General features: G+C 35.2%; 1 protein-coding gene across 4 annotated transcripts in view; it reads right to left on the bottom strand.

Moving 5' to 3' along the window:
• Positions 1-19253, bottom strand: part of UHRF1BP1L (UHRF1 binding protein 1 like) — a 95703-nt gene that overhangs the window by 53109 nt on the left and 23341 nt on the right. For 3 of the 4 annotated variants that reach the window (XM_041738291.1, XM_041738290.1, XM_041738289.1), the window contains 3 exons: positions 6887-7049; positions 4854-4892; positions 3450-3541 (listed from right to left, as the gene is read on the bottom strand). In XM_041738291.1, the coding sequence (XP_041594225.1) occupies positions 3450-3541; positions 4854-4892; positions 6887-6949 (194 nt within the window). In that variant the 5' untranslated portion in view covers positions 6950-7049. Of the gene's footprint in view, positions 1-3449; positions 3542-4853; positions 4893-6886; positions 7050-19253 lie in introns of those variants that run through there. The other variant, XM_041738292.1, reaches the window with a different exon arrangement.

Here is a 19253-nt window from a genome sequence, read left to right as displayed (position 1 = left end):
GAGCTAAATTCCTGACACAAAGAAGGCTACAAACTATAACTACAAAATAAGCTCAAATTTAGGAATAAAGTCAGAAAAGTTCACATTCTCTAATCCAATCAGCAAATGTTTACTGAACATCTACCATGTGCACAATGCTGGGACATAAGAAAAACCAAAACTCGGTTGTGGTATTCTAAGGGCTCACAACTTACTTAGAGAAGAAAAACACATGTGCCCTAGAAACTGAATCATTAGGCATTGTGTAATTGAGTGCTTTAAAAAAGGAATCAACATGGGCAGCCCAGGTGGCTCAGCATTTTAGTGCTGCCTTCAGCCCAGGGACGTGATCCTGGACACCCAGGATCGAGTCCCATGACGGGCTTCCGGCATGGAGCCTGCTTCTCTCTCTGTTTCTCGAATAAATAAATGAATAAAATTTAGAAAAAGCGGGGGGGGATCATCATTACTACACTTGGTAGAGGAAGAAACTGTTCATAACTAGAGAAATTTATCTAGGAAAGAAAAATATATTTCCCACAGGGAGCAATGGGAAGAAGGGAAATCTTTTATTAGGAAAAAGAACAAGCAAAAGCACAGAAAAGCAGGAAAGTAGAGGTACTTTGAGAATAATGAGTAGTACAATATGACTGGACTACAGACTATCAATATATTTCGGCAGGAAGAGTGGTAAAAATTTGTCCAACTGCTACATTACTTCAATTATTATCACTTTGACCATTATTCCTAAATCTCTCTATCCAGATCTCTTGCTAAAACTTCAGAATGTTAAAATTCAAATGTCCATCAGATATTTCCACTCGGCTGCCTCTCATACATTTCAAAGATAACATGTATAAAAATGAACCCATCATTTTCATTGATCATGCACATCCCTCTCCTCTACCTGCTGCTAAGTTTCTTAATTTACTTAGTGAATAAGTAAATTACCTAAAACTTCCTATCCTCAGATGACCTAACCTTTAAATCAGGTAACACTTTGTAGGTTACATGTGGGTTGCGTGAAATAATACCTATGAACTAAACAGCCCATCTCTTGATTCATGATACTTTATGAAATATAACTATTATCTATAGTATTATTAATAGTATTATATTCTTATTAATACTGTGAAAAGTCTGAGAAAAATACTATGAAAATCCAAGCCTCAATTTCTTCATTTGTAAAATGAAAATAATAACTATTTTCAAAAGATTAAGAACTAAAGAGGAAGAACTCATCAACATCCTAGGGAAAAGTTGTTTTAATCCCAACGACAAATACTGGATATTTGGCTAGAAATATTCCTGGAGTTGGAAAGAATGTATCTATAATCATTATTTGGGAATGCCCTTTGGAATATCCAACCCCATCTGTTCTAATCTATGCATTAAAAAGTGTTACAATTGTATTGGAGGATTTACCACTAGAGGGTGAAGCCTGAATCAATGACTAAAGTCTATTAAGTTTCTGGTTATATCATTCATCATAAATTAAAAAGGTGAAATTCCAGTTTTCAAACAAGTCTATTCTAAGTTTGATTAATAATCTTCACATAGATGGAGATCTCCTCTATATGAAATGATAAAATAAAATTTCTGAACTTACAAATTTACTAGATCATCATTCTATGGGAATATTATTAATTCATAAGTCCTGCACAGAAGGTAAAGCCAATCTGTTAAATATTAATTTCCTTATGTTTTAATCTTATAAAGACAAAAATCAAATAGATCAGTGTTTCTCCAAGTTGCAGAAATATAAAGAATTGTTAAAAAATAATCACATTCTTGATAACCATTCTAGATCTCAAGACTCATAATTTCAAAAAAAAGGAGCCTAAAAGAATACAGATTTAATAAGCATCCTAAGTGATTGCTATAATCAGGCAACTCTGGAAAAATGTGGAAATAGATTAACCATACTGCCAACATCAAAATATAAGGATTATCATCATGATTACAAAGCCAAACTTATAAAGCTTATTGATACTAGAAAATCATGAGTCATAAAGAACATTATCAAGAACAGCAATTTTCCTGATCTTTTTTCCACTTTCAAAAATCTTAAAAACACCTCTACTTTTTCTTACATTTTTTTTTTGACTCTAGTCAACTTGACCAATTGTTCCAATCCACTGTATCACACATGAAATCATAAGTTAAGCTTTAAAATCTCAAATTGCTCGATGATGTATAAACTACAAAGAAATTAATGTGACAGCTCTTTTCCCAGTCACTATTACCTGTAGGCCAAACAGGTACATCTGATAAATCTGGCCTTCAGTCAACTATAGCTGTGAATTGATGGATCACCATTTCTACATGGAAAGCCATTGATCAGGCTGTAGGTATTCCCCCAGAAAGCACTAATGTAAAGGTAGTTCAACCGTGGTGAAAGAGCAATCTGGAAATGAGTACATGTGTATATCTGTGTATCTGATGTGTACGTTCTATTTATTTTTTAAAGATTTTATTTTTAAGTAATCTCTGCAATCTCTGCATGGGGCTCAAATTTACAACCCCAAGATCAACAGTCACATGCTCTACCAACTGAGCCAGCCAGGCACCCCATGTACATTCATTCCAAAGAAAACTCATCATTGGTTTGACACAACATCCAGAATACTATAAAATGATGAAGAGGCACTAATCACATTAAAATCTATGTGAGTATTTTACATGAATAGGTGCACAGTTAAAAAGTAGTGCAGAAATCCTGCCTTTAGGAAATGATGTATAGAATTCAAAAATGCAAAAATAAACAGGCAATTTTTTTAAAGATCTATTTTTTAAGAGGCACTTGGGTGGCTCAGTTGGTTAAGTGTCTGACTTTGGCTCAGGTCATGATCTCAGAGTCCTGGGACAGAGCAGGGAGTCTGCTTGTCCCTCTGCCCCACTGACTGCTTGTGTGACACTCACATGCATGTGCTCTCAAATAAATAAGATCTTTAAAAAAAAACCAAACCTATTTTTTTTAAGATCTTTGCAAGAAGGCTTTGTGAAATGGCCTCCATGCTTCTACTGATTTTTATCTATCAAAATTCAATTTGTACAAAATGTGAGCATTCTATATTTAATATCATATAGGCCTTCTGGGCCAAAAGGCCTATACTTTAAAGGCATCAACTTAACTCTTAAGAGTCATAAAAGTTCCACTGATGCACAGAATAAATGAAAGGCAAAGAAACTATTCAGACTAAGAGATTATCTGATTTATAGAATGCTTTTGGTTGATCATTACTATTTAACATCAAGGAAAGCAAAATGAATAAAAAAGGCTAAAAACCATTTCTGCTACTTTGGCAACATAATACCACAACTGGAAAATGTCTGATGGGAAAAGGTGACTCAAATAGAGGCTGCCTGAGGTTAGGAAATTTTATGTTCCATTACTACAGATAACAGAGCTGACTACAGAAAAGAACTCTCTTCACTATGAGTCATGTAAATTAATGAAAATAACTTACCTTTGTCCCGAAGCAGTTGCAATTGGTGATGGGCCATTAGGACTTCGTGGTTCTTCACATGTACTCATTTCCATTATTACTTTATCCAGGGACTAATAAAAATACATTAAAAATGTAAAAAATTAGATATTTTATGTATATTATAAAAATATTATGTAACACTATTTTCTCTTTCATTTCTTTAGGAACAAAGTAAACAATAAGTGAGCAGAGTCATTTTTAAAATGTCTCTATAAAAGTCTAGAAAGACAAATACCCAAACAGAAAACAACATACTCAGTCCTTTCTCAAGGCACTTATTATCTGATAAGAAAGCTGTGGGCATATAGGAGTATAAGACAAACTACAAGTTGCCAAATGCTGCTGAAATCATCAGATTTTATAGAAGTTCAATCTCTAACAATCTCTAATCCAAGAATGTATGACATTATTAATTGCTAAATGAGATTATGTATTAATAAATGGGATTTAAGGAGCTAAAAGCTTATCCCAGTCTAAGACTTGAGATTTAAAACATTTAACAATGAAAAATATGAAATATGCAAGAAATGTGAAAAATAAACATTATCATAATAAAAAATTTCTTTAAAGGTAACAGTTTTGCTTAAAGATCAAATATCCTTAGTAGTCATCACTAGTGTAACTCACTCATTCTTCATTCTCTATTTTAATATAGCATTTACTATCTGAAATTGTCTCTTTTATTTGTTTCTTGTTGGTCTTCTCAATAAGAATATTAAGTTCCCTTAGGGCACAGGGAAGGTGCTCAATAAATATCTGTGGAATGAATGAATCAATAAATGACCAAATGACCAATCTTTCTTCAATTTTCCTTAAAAAAAGGAAAGTATATTGGGGTGTCTAGGTGGCTCAATCAGTTACGCATGTGCCTTCAGCTCAGGTCATGATCCAAGAGTCCTGGGATCAAGCCCCGTGTAGGGCTCCCTGCTCAGCAATGAGCCTACTTATCCCTCTCCTTCTGCCTCTCCCAACTTGGGTACGTGCTGTCTCTCTTAAATAAATAATAAAATCTTACAGAAAAAAACAAAGTATATTCAGGTGTATATTATTTAATTTAGTAGATCAATAAAATCAGAAACACAGCAAGTTTGAATTAAATGTTACTAAGACTGTCATAATACGTCAAGGAAGAGCTAAATGACAGAATAAAAATATACCAACTTAGAACATAATACATCTGAAAAATTATAAAGACCTTCCCATTTTAAAGGTCACACTTCTCATTTAAGGGCTGAAAAACTAAGTACCATCCAAATAAAATGAAAGTCAATTTGTAGAAAAGCCAGAAGACTGTGTTTCTATGAAACAAAAGATTAATATTAACAGAGTAGTTAGATCAAATGCATACATAAGTGTTTATTTCTGAAGCAAGTCAGAACTCACCAAACAGATGGGATGTGTTTTCAATTTTGTCCATGGAATCTACCAAAAAAAGACAAATTTTTTTTTCTTTAAAATCTATCATCAAAAAATAATGTAAAACTAGCAATCAATATAGATGCTCTCTAAATATAGTGACAGACATACCAAATTTTATCAGATGACTTTTTCTCAAATTGCAAAGTAATAAACTGAGCAACTCATGCAGACTCTTAAAATTAGATGTACCTATTTTGTATAAGACTAATCAAAATTTCTGTCATCTTTTAAAATAAGAATTTTAGGTCCTCATAATCTTTCCCCCAGACCTTAAAAAACATTTTAACTTCGTGATTAATTTAATTTTAAGTAGGCTCCATGCCCAACATGGGGCTTGAAGTCACAACCCTGAGATTAGAGTTGCATGCTCTTCTGACTAAGCCAGCCAGGTGCCTCTTAATTTTGTAATTTAAACTAAGATTTCCCAGCAGAGTATAATCAGTCTTTCATTCATTGAACAGTTTTTTTAATTCTAAAATTCTGACCGTGGAGCGCCTGGCTGGCTTAGCTGGAAGAATGTGTGACTCTTGGCAACCTTGAGGTCATGTGTTAAAGCCCCATGTTGGATGTGGAGATTACTTAAAATCTTTAAAAATGTTTAAAAATAAAATTTTGACCAATCTTTTTGTAGATATTCAAGAAACATACAAAGGTGAGGCCACACATGTAAAATGTAGGCAATTTCAAATAACATTCAAGCATACACTAAAAAGTCACATTTTAATAGGTATTTGAGTTTATGAAAGATAAAGGTGACCATCAAATGATACAGGAACCTTTCCAAAATCTTTTCTTTGCAGTCCAATTTTAATTTTAATTTTATGAAACATTACTCATGCGGTATTTTTTTTAAGACTTTATGTATTCATGAGAGACACAGAAAGAAAGGCAGAGACATAGGCAGAGGGAAAAGCGGGATCTCCAAGGGGAGCCCGATGTGGGACTCGATCCCAGGACTCTGGGATCCAGCCCTGAGCCAAAGGCAGACAGATGCTCAACCACTGAGCCACCCAGGTGTCCTTCATGTGGTATTTCTATTCTAAGTACTTCCTTTTAAAAACTGGTCTTTTAAGAGTAAGAAGTGATATGATATATGATTAGTGTCAAAGGTAAGCAGGAATAAATTTTAATAAGGAGAAATAATAATAAAAGAAAATTTTAAAATCTTCAAGAAGAAACAAATGAATAAAAGAAATAAAATTTCAAGTAAAAGTAGAATGTACAGAATAAAATTAAGGATTTATGGCTTCGGGATCCCTGGGTGGCGCAGCGGTTTAGCGCCTGCCTTTGGCCCAGGGCACGATCCTGGAGACCCGGGATCGAATCCCACGTCGGGCTCCCGGTGCATGGAGCCTGCTTCTCCCTCTGCCTGTGTCTCTGCCTCTCTCTCTCTGTGTGTGACTATCATAAATAAATAAAAAATTTTAAAAAAATAAATAAATCTTTAAAGAAAAAAAAAGGATTTATGGCTTCATGTCTTTATTTGAAATAATGTTTACTTAGTACAAATTTAAATTGTCCCTATTAACAATCCTATAAAAAATATTTGAATATGTGCCAAATTTAACCAATTATTTTATTAATAACTACCAATAATTTTATTTAAATGTTAAGATTAAATTTTAAATAAAACTACAAATTAATCTTAATATATGACTTCAATTAAATTCATCTGGCACACATTCATGCAATTATTTAGACATAGGTGTTTGTCTTTTTAAATTATATTAATGAAAATATTTTTTTTACAGATATAAACAAAATATTAAAGAGATAGGAATTAAATTTAAAAATGAGAACAGAGGGAGGCTGGGTGGCTCAGTGGTTGAGTCTGCTTTCAGCTCAGGGCATGATCCCTGGTCAGGGATCGAGTCCCCACATCAGGCTCCCCTCATGGAGGCTGCTTCTCCTTCTGCCTGTCTCTCTCATGAATAAATAAATATAATCTTTAAAAAAAGAGAGAACAGAAATGCTTTCCACAGATATCAAAGTCTCACCCTAATAGATGCTTTATTACAAAAAACTTTGTTGATAGCAAGCCATGTTGGCAAATCCAACATATTCTGGAGCACCTCTTCATCCAACTCCAAATTCTTCAGTTCACCTTCTCCTTTGAGAGTACTTAGATTTATCTTGTCAGGAGATAAATTTTTAGTAAATCTGAAAGAGAATATATATTGACATTCATTTTAGTGTCAGTTTCTGTACCCCAGTCATTCTTGCAAATGTACAGAGCGTTAAAAATGTAACAGCAGCACAAAGAAACAGAAAATCTCAGTTGACAGTCTCTAAGTTTTTCAATAAGGTTTTGTTATCACTTTGAACTCTCTTATTTCATTGCTCTCTTATACAAAGCCTACAGTGTTTTTAGCATACATGTGAATATCATATTTCCATATACATCAAACTCTAGTTCTTACTGCCTTTCAAATTTATGAATAATAAGTAGCATCCACTTTTTCCAGGTACTATGCAAGGCAGTGGAACTAACTCAAAACCATTCCGTAATCACATTTCGTTTACTTTGCTACAGACCATAAGAATATTTCTATTTTACTAACCAACCTTAACAGGAAGGTTAAGGGAATCAGGGGTTCCTCTAGAAGTAGCAACAGCAAGTACTACCCATTCATTATCTCAAGAACACTATCAAAGGATATTAATACTCCTTTTAGAATCATCCAGAGATTCCCAGCTTCAGAAATTGACCCACATTATTCAGGAATAAATTAGAGTACACAAATCTTTTTCTAAAAGGTCTCTGAGGAAGCAGATTATGCAACTCTACTTGGCAGTCATTTTGGTGTTTTCTAACATGAGACTTAAAAATACCAATTATTTACAATCCAGACTGGCTGTACAAATACCATTTATCCTTTCTGTAGGAGTTAAAATAAATGAAGTATAAAGTGCTTACTGAAAGTGCCAAAAGTCATATAGGAGACTGGACCCTAAAAGCTATTTAATTAAGAATACAGATTCTCTGTGATGAATTAAAAATGAAATTTCTTAAACTTAAGAAAAAAGAATGGAAATGACAATAATAGTTAAAACAATACTGGACATTTTCCAAGGGTTTATTGCATACGAGGTTCTTTGCATGCAAACATTACTACTTCATCTAATTCCTATGATAAAACATTAGGGTCAATACTACTTTTATTCTCACTGTTTAGATAAGCACCAGCAGCCAAATGAAGTTCAATCCCTTTGTGACTTCTGATTGGAGCAAGAATCGTAAAAGATATTTAAATGCACCTTCCTACATTCACAGGAAGATTATATCTTCTCTTTCCAAAGAGCTGAGACAGAGTACAATGTTCGATCCATGCCCATCCAAAAGGATGAAGTTCAGGGTGTACGAGAACACTACAAAGGTTAGCAGATTGGCAAAGCAGTCCAGGTTTACAGGAAGAAATACATCATCTCCACTGAACAAGTACGGTAAAAGAAGGCAAATGGCACAAGTGTCCATGCGGCCATTTACTTTAGCAAGGTGGTTATGACTAGACCAAAAATGGGCAAAGACTGTAAAAAGATCCTTGAACATAAAGCCAAATGTCACCAAGTAGGAAAGGAAAGGGCAAATATATAAGGAAAAAACAATTGAGAAGATGCAGGAACAAAGTAATATTTCATATGACTTTAAAGGAAAACCCTAAAAAAGTGAAAATCCATTAACTTTGCCCAGGAGGTATTTTTTTTTTCCAAAAATGAAACTACTGACAAGATTAACTACCAGCTAACAAGATTTATCAGCCAGTCTTTTACCTTTTTTGAAACTAAAAAATAAAATAAATAAAGTAACAAAATATTCTGATTATTTACACACTCTACACATCAACGAGAGTATCACCAATATACACATGCTTCATTTCATGCTTCCCATTAACTCTACACCAGAATTTCATGAGTCACATTTTATTGGGATTCATATCATCTCACAGAATGTGAACTGAGAAATACAGAATTCACATGTAACCCATGTTTGACCAGTGATGCTAGGTTGTGTTACACTTACCCATCAATCATATTTGGTTTAATACTTTGACATTTCCTGATAGGCTCTCACTCCTAATCACATAGGAATGGCCTGCAAGTACCTTGAGGCAGACCATCACAGCTGGAAGGGAGCACTCAGTAAGTACTTACTGAGAATTCACTATTTGGACACATGTACACTCAAGGAGTGTACACTCAAGCAGTACACTCAAGGAGTCCCCGCCTTTATGCAGTTCTAGTTCAGGTGGTAGACCGAACACCAAAAAGCATGACTAAGAGAGAATACAGTACAGGGTTTTAATCTAGAGCTTCTCTGAAAACAGGGACTTTTGAGATTATATCTGAGAATGAGTGGTAGCAGTTAACTAGGCAAGGAAAAGAAGGGAGACAGGAAGAGAGTATTCCAAGTAGTAGGAATAAAACACAAAGAAATGTTTTCAGGCTGGAGAGAGCATGGCATAAAATACAAGAGAGCCATGAGAGTAGAAGATAAATCAGAAAGGACAAAGAAGGGACTGACTCTACAAGGCCTTGATCATTTCATTAAATCATTCATTCAGTAAATCTTAAATGATACCTATAAATTAACAGACAATGGGGATATGACAATAAAGAAAACATAAAAACCTCTGCCTTCATGGGGCCTAAGGGGACACGGTTCTGCAGAGAATGAAAAAATAAGCCAGATATATTATGTCAGATTCTGACTATGGAGGGGAAAAATCAAAATAGTAAGATAGCAGGTGCAAGCAGAGGACCTTTTAATTTTTGAAAGGATAGACAGAAAAACAAACCTTCAGTGAAAAGATAACATTTGGGCAAAGATCTGAAGCAAGTAAAGTAGCTATACAAATATCTAGAGGAAGAATGCTCTAGGCCAAGGAAAAGCAAGGGTAAAAATCTGAGGTGGGAACATGCTTGGCATATCTGAGAAACAGCATGGTCAATCTGACTGGAGGAAGTGCAAAGAATGCAAGAGTAGGAGGAAAGGAGATAAGTTAGAGAAGTAACAGGGGCCAGATCATGTGAGACCTTTAAAGCCACTCTAAAGACTCTGGCTTTTACTCTTAGTAAAAATGAAACTAATTGGAGATAGTTTTGACTAGAATAGGAAAATTTTTTTAAAAAGATTTATTCATTTTTTATTTGAGAGACAGAGAGCATGAGTGCCTGCCTGTACCAGCACAGCAAGAAGGGGCAGAGGAAGGAGAGAGAATCTCAAGCAAACTCTATGCTGAATGTAGAGCCCAATGCAGGGCTCGATCCCAAAACCTCAAAAGAGACGCTCAACAGACTGAGCCACCCAGGCACCCCTGGAAACTTTAATTTTCCAAGTTTTACTCTATTGAGAATATGTGAAAGGGAGGATGTGGAAAGAAGCAGGCGGCCCAGTAGGAAGTTACTGCGACAATCCAAGTGAGAGAAGACATTGCCCTGGATCAAGATAGAAGAGTAAAAAGTGTTATGGTAGAAAGGGAATAGTCTAGATATATTCTGAAGGTAAAGCCAACAGGATTTGATTATACAGAATGAAGTCAAGGATGACTTCAAGGTTTTTAGTCTGGGTAAATGGAAGGACAGAGTTACCATTATTCAGGGTAAAGAAACAGAGGGAAAAATAAGTTTGGGATTCAGGACTAGAATTTGGGCTTTGAATAGTTTAATTAAGTGATGCCCATTAGATATTCAAGGCATGCCAATTAGGTAGATATTCAAATCTCATTCGGTGGGTGTGGATACAAATTTGGTAATCAGCAATGTTATAGATGGTATTTGCAGTTGCAAGATGGAGACAAAAAAATCAGATGGCTCAAGGACTGTGGTTAGAGGCCCCTAAGGGGCTAAGAACTATGAAAGAAACCAATAAAGGAGATTTAAAAAGAAGAACCAGTAAGGCAGGAGAAAAACTAGGTTGCTTTCAGGTTTTGTTTTCTTTATTAAGGTAAGAGAAAACAAGCTGGTATGCTAGTGACAATGATGCAGAAAAAAAGAAAACTACTGATGGTACAGTAAGGACAGACAACTGTTAGAGCAAAATCCGTGATTAGAAGACGGCAAATGCAATATGGGTGAAGAGGGGTTGGCCCTGAATAGTTCTGATGTTGGAAAGCCTGTTAATACTCTATGTGTGTAAAAAATAAAATGAGAAAGTGTAAGAGGGGAAGCACCTAAAACTGAAAGCAAACTGAAACAAATGAACCTAATTATACTCAAAAATACTATAAGCATACTTAAAGGGAAGATAAGAAGAAAGGACACGGACAGATGGACAGAAACTAATCTGAGTAACCAACATCTTACTATACCTATCCTTAGTGTTGGGCAAGAAGGGGGGTGTGGGTGTGGGTGTGCATGTTGGAGGGGTTAGTGAAGAAACCAAGCAACAACTTGCCTAGGTATATACAAGAATGTTCATCTCAATGATATTTACAGAGGGGAAAAAGTGAGAGCACTTAATGTCCAAAGAGAAATAATAAGAAAATGCTTATATTATGGTGAAAATTCAAGGGTTAAAAGTTACATTACTGTGATTTCAATTATGTAAAAAAAAATGTTATAAAATGTCAAATATCAAAAGTACACATGGTTGGTAAGATTCTAGATTTCTTCTTCTTTATATTTTCCCTTACGGTTAAATGTTCTAATAAAGAACATAAATCACTTTTATAGAGACAAAAGTTCATCAGAAACCCAAAAAGACAGGTGTAGCAAGAGTAAAAGTAAAAGATGGAAAGACTAAGATACATGTCACTGGGGCACCTGCGTGGCTCAGTTAAGCATCTGCCTTTGGCTCAGGCCATGATCCCAGAGTCCTGGGATGGAGCCTAAACTTGGGTTCCCCACTCAGCGGGGAGCCTGCTTCTCCCTCTCCCCCACTTGCATTCTCTCTCTTGCTCTCTCTTCCTCAAGCAAATAAGTAAATAAAATCTTTTTATATAAATAAATAAAATACATACATACATACATACATACATAAATAAATAAATAAATAAATAAATAAATAAAATACCTGTCATTAACAAAAAACTCTACCTTCAATTTAGTTCATTTTACAAAGGGACACAACATCTGCAAAGAGCATGGGCCTTAAAGTCAGGGAAATCTTAATTCTTGTTTAACCACTTACTGTGGTTCCTCTGTGCCTCAGTTTGCTCATCTATAAAAGGGGGAAAACAATACCAACCTCAAACGATTTTAGTGAGGATTAAAGGTAATATCTAAAACATCTGGTACAAAACATATCCAAAGAAGAATTCTCTTCTTCTTCCTTCCCTCTTTCAATTTAGATTAAATTATGGATACTGATTACAGTTTTAACTGAAGCAATATCAAAAGTTCATGCTTGGGACAGCCGGGTGGCTCAGCGGTTGAGTGTCTGCCTTTGGGTCAGGGTGTGAGGCCGATTCCAGGGATAAAGTCCCACATTGGGCTCCCTGCAGGGAGCCTACTTCTCCCTCTGCCTGTGTCTCTGCCTCTGTGTGTCTCTCATGAATAAATAAAAATCTGGAAAAAAATTTTTAAAAAGCTCATGCTGGGGATCCCTGGGTGGCGCAGCGGTTTGGCGCCTGCCTTTGGCCCAGGGCGCGATCCTGGAGACCTGGGATCGAATCCCACGTCGGGCTCCCTGCATGGAGCCTGCTTCTCCCTCTGCCTGTGTCTCTGCCTCTCTATCTCTCTCTCTCTGTGTGACTATCATAAATAAATAAAAATTAAAAATAAATAAATAAAAAACTCATGCTTATCCAAATAGGACTTTAAAATGGTCAAGTAATGGAGCTAATCTGGAAAACATATGAATACTGCTCATCTAGTAAACTATTTTAAATAGAAATCAGAAGATATACTGGTAACTTACATTCATTAAAAAGCTAGTCCCTACATCAGGTAAGTAATATCAAATTATTTATCTTCCATTATTCATATGTTAGACTTTAATTTACATATACTCTAGTTTTGCACAAACATGTCCCAGTCAATTATTAATATAATTATGTTTCTTCCAAAAACAGAAACTGGAGAATGATTTTCAGCCAATTCGTCATAATTTAATAAATAAAAGATAAGCAGACTTTCATTAACTGTATACTAGGCAAACAAAGGGAGGGAAGCTCATAAAATAGCATTAAGGCTTGGAAAAGGTACTTTTTTTACCTGTACTTTTTCCAAGTGTTGCTACAGCTCTTTGAACTAAACTGCCATCTGAAATCCTCAGATAATTATATTATGCTGCTGAATATTATAACTGAGAAGGACCTGATCCTAAAGAGAATTGTTATCTGAAATAATACCACTTCCAATCTACTAAAGAACCCTTCAAGCTCTAAAGAGTTATATAAATATTTTAAAACCAAACTTTTAAAAATAGGGCAGAAATTTAAGTCAATGAATTAAACTCTGGATAATTATTTATTTACTGAAGATAAAGGGAGGGGAGATAAAGGGAGAAATGAAACATAGCCTACATATAAAACCAAAGTTGCTGTTAATAAAGACTCAAAATGAGGATACAGGAGAAAGTTCATTGACCTGAACATATCAAAGTCACAACAGCACAGAAGAAAGTCACATGATATAGTAAAAAGGGCACAACTCTTACCAGTATTTTTTATTTTCAAAATTTAGAAACACACTGTTTCATTACTACATACACTATGGCAGGCAAAGAGGTTTATTTTAAAACAAACATGTATCCTTCACTCTAACATTAGTATCTTATTGAATAAATTTTAAAGTGAATGTATGTATTTTATTGGTTGATGCAATTGAAAGCATCACTGAAAATGATAAAATTTTAACAATGTAACAATTTGAAAACATACTTAAAATATGAAAACAGACTTCCATTTTATCCAAAATCTTCTTTAATTACTCATTACAACATGAAAATACATTTACTAGTTTTTTCAATAACAACAAATATAGCTAACTAGAGGAATAAAATTTCCTGGCAAATGGAAAAATGTGTTTGACACAGATTATGCATTTTATAATCAATACATAACTATTAGAGTCTAAATTACATGCAAGGCACAGTGCTAAGTAGAGACTCATGACAAAACAAAAAAGGTAAGCCCCAAATCGAAGATTTATAATTTGCTTAAGGAAACAGGCCATAAATGCACAAAAAAATTAAGAATTCTAGCTCAGCAAGAATAAAAATGCCACTTACTATTCAACCTCTATAAACCTCTATATGCTTCACTTTCAGTTTCCTTATCTGTGAAATGGAGATAAAAAAATAATATCTACTTTCATGGGGCTTTTGAGGGTTAACTGGTTAGAATAAATAAAATGCTAGAACTGTCCCTAATACATTGGAAAATTCAGTGTTCATTATTATTAATACAAAGACACAGGTTAAATCAGAACATGAACATAGAGACTTGATATAATGAGTAATGAAAATTCCTCCCCCAAAATTGGGAGACTTGATAAAACACTAAGTATGCAGATCATAAATCAGAAAGTGTAAATTTTATATCCTGTGCTGCTATAAATTTTAATCATAATCTACTTCAACTTTCATTAGATCCATTCTATAGCTACATCATAAAAACAAAAGAAAATACAGTTGGTTTCTTTGCTAAAGCAACCTGAAACATTTCTGAAATGCACCATCTCTACGTTAAATACAACTATTTGGGGGTAGAACCATAAAATCTTAGAATTCAAAAGAATCTTAACAGTTTATAAACCCTTTCCCAATCTAGGTGCTTACCTCTTTGCATTCAAATGCTAAAACCCTGTGACATTCTTCTCTAACCTCATGAGTAAATACTCATTTATTGAGTTTTCACCTTGTCCTAAAATTGTTTATGGTTCCTATTACTATATATGTTATTTAAGATTCACGTCAGTGCCTACTATTCTTCTAAACTTAATAATTCGCTCTGCTACTTGACAATTATTTTCTCAAATAACAGTTGTAACTAGAAATAATCATTTCTATTCTGTGCTATTTCCTGCTACAGCCTGAACAACTAGATTTTACAGGGAATTTAACAATGCATGTTAAGCTGATTATGAAACTTAAAGTACGCACTTATAATCTTACGTTGCTGGATGGACTTAAAGGAGTCCAAGATATTTTATCATATTTTCAAATGGGGCTTTTAGAAACAAAAAAGGCTAATGAGAACCACTGACTTAAAGAAAAAGGATTAATTTTAAGCATTCAGAAAATAAGATCTGTCAATAATTTGATTTTCAATTGTGTTATTACTTAATTTAATATAACTAACTTGTTTATTAATAACTTGTTTATTGTTTATTAATACTAAACAATTTAATATAATAAACTTGTTTATTAATAACAAACCCCTCTCAGGGTGGCTGCCCAGCTATCAGTGATTCCATCTTCTCACACAAAGGAGAAAGGTACACACCTAAGACCTACTTCCTAGGGTAGAGCTGAATTGATCTAGAAACTGAAAAGGCATCGAGGCTATTGAATCAGATTCTTTCCTTCAGAAATTTGAAACTAGAACACTATTTTAGTATCGAGATGACAAATAATAAATATGACTGTCAGAGTAACACAAATCCAATAGTTTAGAACTTAAAGATACCTTAAAGATTCTTCTTCCATCATTGTTCCATGCTCCTAAATTGGGCCCAATTCAAAACTATGAAATGTTCATTGAAATCACTAGCTTGTATTTAATCCGTAGAAGGATTAAATCTCCCTGTACATGAAGAGATATTACACGAACCAATTATCTTTAAGCAAATTTAATAGCTTTAGCTTGATTTTATTCAAAACACTATTTCTAGAAGAGAACAAAGTACCCTGAGACCACATATTTTTTTTTAAAGATTTTATTTATTTATTCATGAGAAACACAGAGAGAGAGGCAGAGGCAGGCAGAGGGAGAAGGCAGCTCCATGCAGGGAACCCTATGTGGGACTTGATCCCGGGACTCCAGGATCACGCCCTGGGCTGAAGGTGGCGCTAAACCGCTGAGCCACCCGGGCTGCCTCCCTGAGACCACATATTAAAGTCATATAAGATCTATTTGCTGTTTTTCTCCAGCTCCTTTAGGTGCAAGGTTAGCTTTTGTATTTGAGTTCTTTCCAGTTTTGGGATGGATGCTTGTATTGCAATGAATTTCCCCCTCAGGACTGCTTTTGCTGTATCCCAAAGATTTTGAATGGTTGTATCTTCATTCTCATTAGTTTCCATGAATCTTTTTAATTCTTCTCAATTTCCTGGTTGACCCTTTCATCTTTTAGCAGGATGGTCCTTAACCTCCACGTGTTTGAAATCCTTCCAAACTTCTTCTTGTGATTTAGTTCTAATTTCAAAGCATTATGGTCTGAAAATATGCAGGGGACAATCCTAATCTTTTGGTATCAGTTAAGACCTGATTTGTGACCCAGTATGTGGTCTATTCTGGAGAAAGTTCCATGTGCACTTGAGAAGAATGTGTATTCAGTTGCCTTTGGACATAAAGTTCTGTAAATATCTGTGAAATCCATCTGGTTCAGTGTATCATTTAAAGCTCTTGTTTCTCTGGAGATGTTGTGCTTAGAAGACCTGTTGATTGTTGAAAGCGCTACGTTGAAGTCACCAAGTATAAGTGTATTATTATCTAAGTATGTCTTAACTTTGGTTATTAATTGATTGATATATTTGGCAGCTCCCACATTCAGGGCATATATATTGATGACTGTTAAGTCCTCTTGTTGGACAGATCCTTTAAGTAAGTAGAGTCCCTCTTCATCTCTCACTACAGTCTTCGGGATAAACTTTAGTTTATCTGATATAAGGATGGCTACCCCTGCTTTCTTTTGAGGACCATTTGAATGGTACATGGTTCTCCAACCTTTTATTTTCAGGCTGTAGGTGTCCTTTTGTCTAAAATGAGTCTCTTGTAGACAGCAAATAGATGGGTCTTGCTTTTTTATCCAGTCTGAAACCCTGCGCCTTTTGATGGGGTCATTAAGCCCGTTCACGTTCAGAGTTACTATTGAAAGATATGAATTTAATGTCATCATGATACCTATTCAGTCCCTGTTTTTGTGGATTATTCCATCGGACTTCCTCCTTCTTTTACAGAGTCCCCCTTAATATTTCTTGGAGAACTGGTTTGGTGGTCACATATTCTTTCAGTTTCTGCCTGTCTTGGAAGCTCTTTATCTCTCCTTCTATTCTGAATGAGAGCCTTGCTGGATAAAGTATTCTTGGCTGCATGTTCTTCTCATTTAGGACCCTGAATATATCCTGCCAGCCCTTTCTGGCCTGCCAGGTCTCTGTGGAGAGGTCTGCTGTTACCCTAATACTCCTCCCCATAAGAGTTAGAGATTTCTTGTCTCCTGCTGCTTTAAGGATCTTCTCTTTATCTTTGGAATTTGCAAGCTTCACTATTAAATGTCAAGGTGTTGAGCGGTTTTTATTGATTTTAGGGGGGATCTCTCTATTTCCTGGATCCGAATGCCTGTTTCCCTTCCCACATTAGGAAAGTTTTCAGCTATGATTTCTTCAAATACATATTCTGGACCTCTGTCCCTTTCGGTGCCCTCGGGAACACCAATTAAACGTAGATTTTTCTTCCTGAGGCTGTCATATAAGAAAGGAAGTTTCTGGAGAGAATTCCCCAAATCTGAAAGACTACCAAATCCTTTGGCTAGGAACATTAAGTTATTTATCTGCAACTAATTACATCCTTTCATTGTTCATCAGTTTCATCATGTTGACATAAAGATCACTCCACTCAGAACTAAGAAACGGGGCACCTGGGTGGCTCAGTTGGCTAATCATCTGACTCTTGATTTTAGCTCAGGTCATGATCTCGGGGTCTGGGACTAAGCCCCCTATCAGGCTCCACACTCAGCATGGAGTCTGTTTCAGATTCTCTCTCCCTCTGCCCCTCCCACTTGTTCTCTCTGTCAAATAAATAAATAAATAAATCTTAGGGGGGAAAAAAACAAAAACTAAAAAAACAGATGGGGCACTTTTTTTAAAGATTTTATTTATTTATTAATAAGAGATACAGAAAGAGAGAAAGAGAGGCAGACATAGGCAGAGGGAGAAGCAGGCTCCTGTGGGGTATCTGATGCGGGACTCAATCCTAGGACCCCAGATCATGACCTGAGCCCAAGGCAGACGCTCAACCACTGAGCCACCCAGGCACCCCTACAGATTAATTAGGCTTTTCTAAAGAAACACATATTTCCTCATTTTCTCCATTGTCTAACCCCATTTTTTCACCCCAGGTGTATCTCTGAATCTGGCACTCTCCTCTTTGGGCTACTTGCTTCCTTGCACTACCTATTATATTATCTTCAGGGTCAAAAAGTGAACTAGTTATTTTTTTAAATGTTGATATGAGCTAGGTCAAGAAATACACTTTATGTTACAGTCTGTTACATACAGACACACAAACACAAGGTGAAAATTTCACAGAACAATAGTTTAATATAGTCTGATATTTTCTATTTCATTCTTTTAAAATAGTGACCACAGGGAGTCTGGGTGGCTCAGTCAGTTGAGCAGCCAACTCTTGATTTTGGCTCAGGCCATGATCTCAGGGTTGTGAAACTGAGTCCTACCTACATCAGGCTCTCTTTCCCTCTGTCCTTCCCCTCTCACCGCCCACCCCTCAACATGTGCACATGTGCACACACACTCTCTCTCTCAAATAAATCATTAAAAGACAAAATAAAATACAATTACAACCTATCCACAGATTTCACAAGGTAAGCTGTAACTCACAGTTTAACAAAAAATATTTAAGAAGTACACTGTGACCAAGTATGAAGACTGGTTTAACAAACATTGTTTGTCCCTAAGACAGAGACATTTTGTCTCTTTGTCTCATTTGTCATTTGTCTCTTAGTAAGGATATTTGTTCTTACTACTTCTATTCAGCATTGTATTGGAGGTTTTAGCCAACACAACAAGGTAAGAAAAAATAAGACATTCTGTTTAGAAAATAAGTAAAACTGCCTTTTTTCCTAGACTACATGATCATCTGTATAGAAAACCATACAGAAGCCTTTTAAAAACTTACCAAAACTAATATATGAGTTTAGCAAGGTTATAGGATATAGGAATAATACAAAAAATAAGATCAATTGAAGGGACACAGGAACCAAATGAAAGCACTCCCAATGGCTAAACCTGGAACAATTTGGGCAACAAAATAAATTATTAGATTATAACTCAAAATACAAAATAAATATACATGAGTCTGCATAGATATAAATACATGATTGAATAATTGGGAGAAGAGAGAAATCTCCCATACAGAAAATTTCCAAATAACTTATGTTTTCTCTATTCAAACCTCAGGGAAGTGAAACACAATCCCTCATTCCTTTTGTGTTTGGCTGCTTTTCTTTCCAAAGTATACAGCATGA

Source organism: Vulpes lagopus, chromosome 23 (genome assembly GCF_018345385.1).
Source record: "Vulpes lagopus strain Blue_001 chromosome 23, ASM1834538v1, whole genome shotgun sequence".
Lineage (NCBI taxonomy): Eukaryota > Metazoa > Chordata > Mammalia > Carnivora > Canidae > Vulpes > Vulpes lagopus.
Note: the sequence above shows the minus strand (reverse complement) of the source record. Positions and strands in the feature narration are given on the sequence as shown.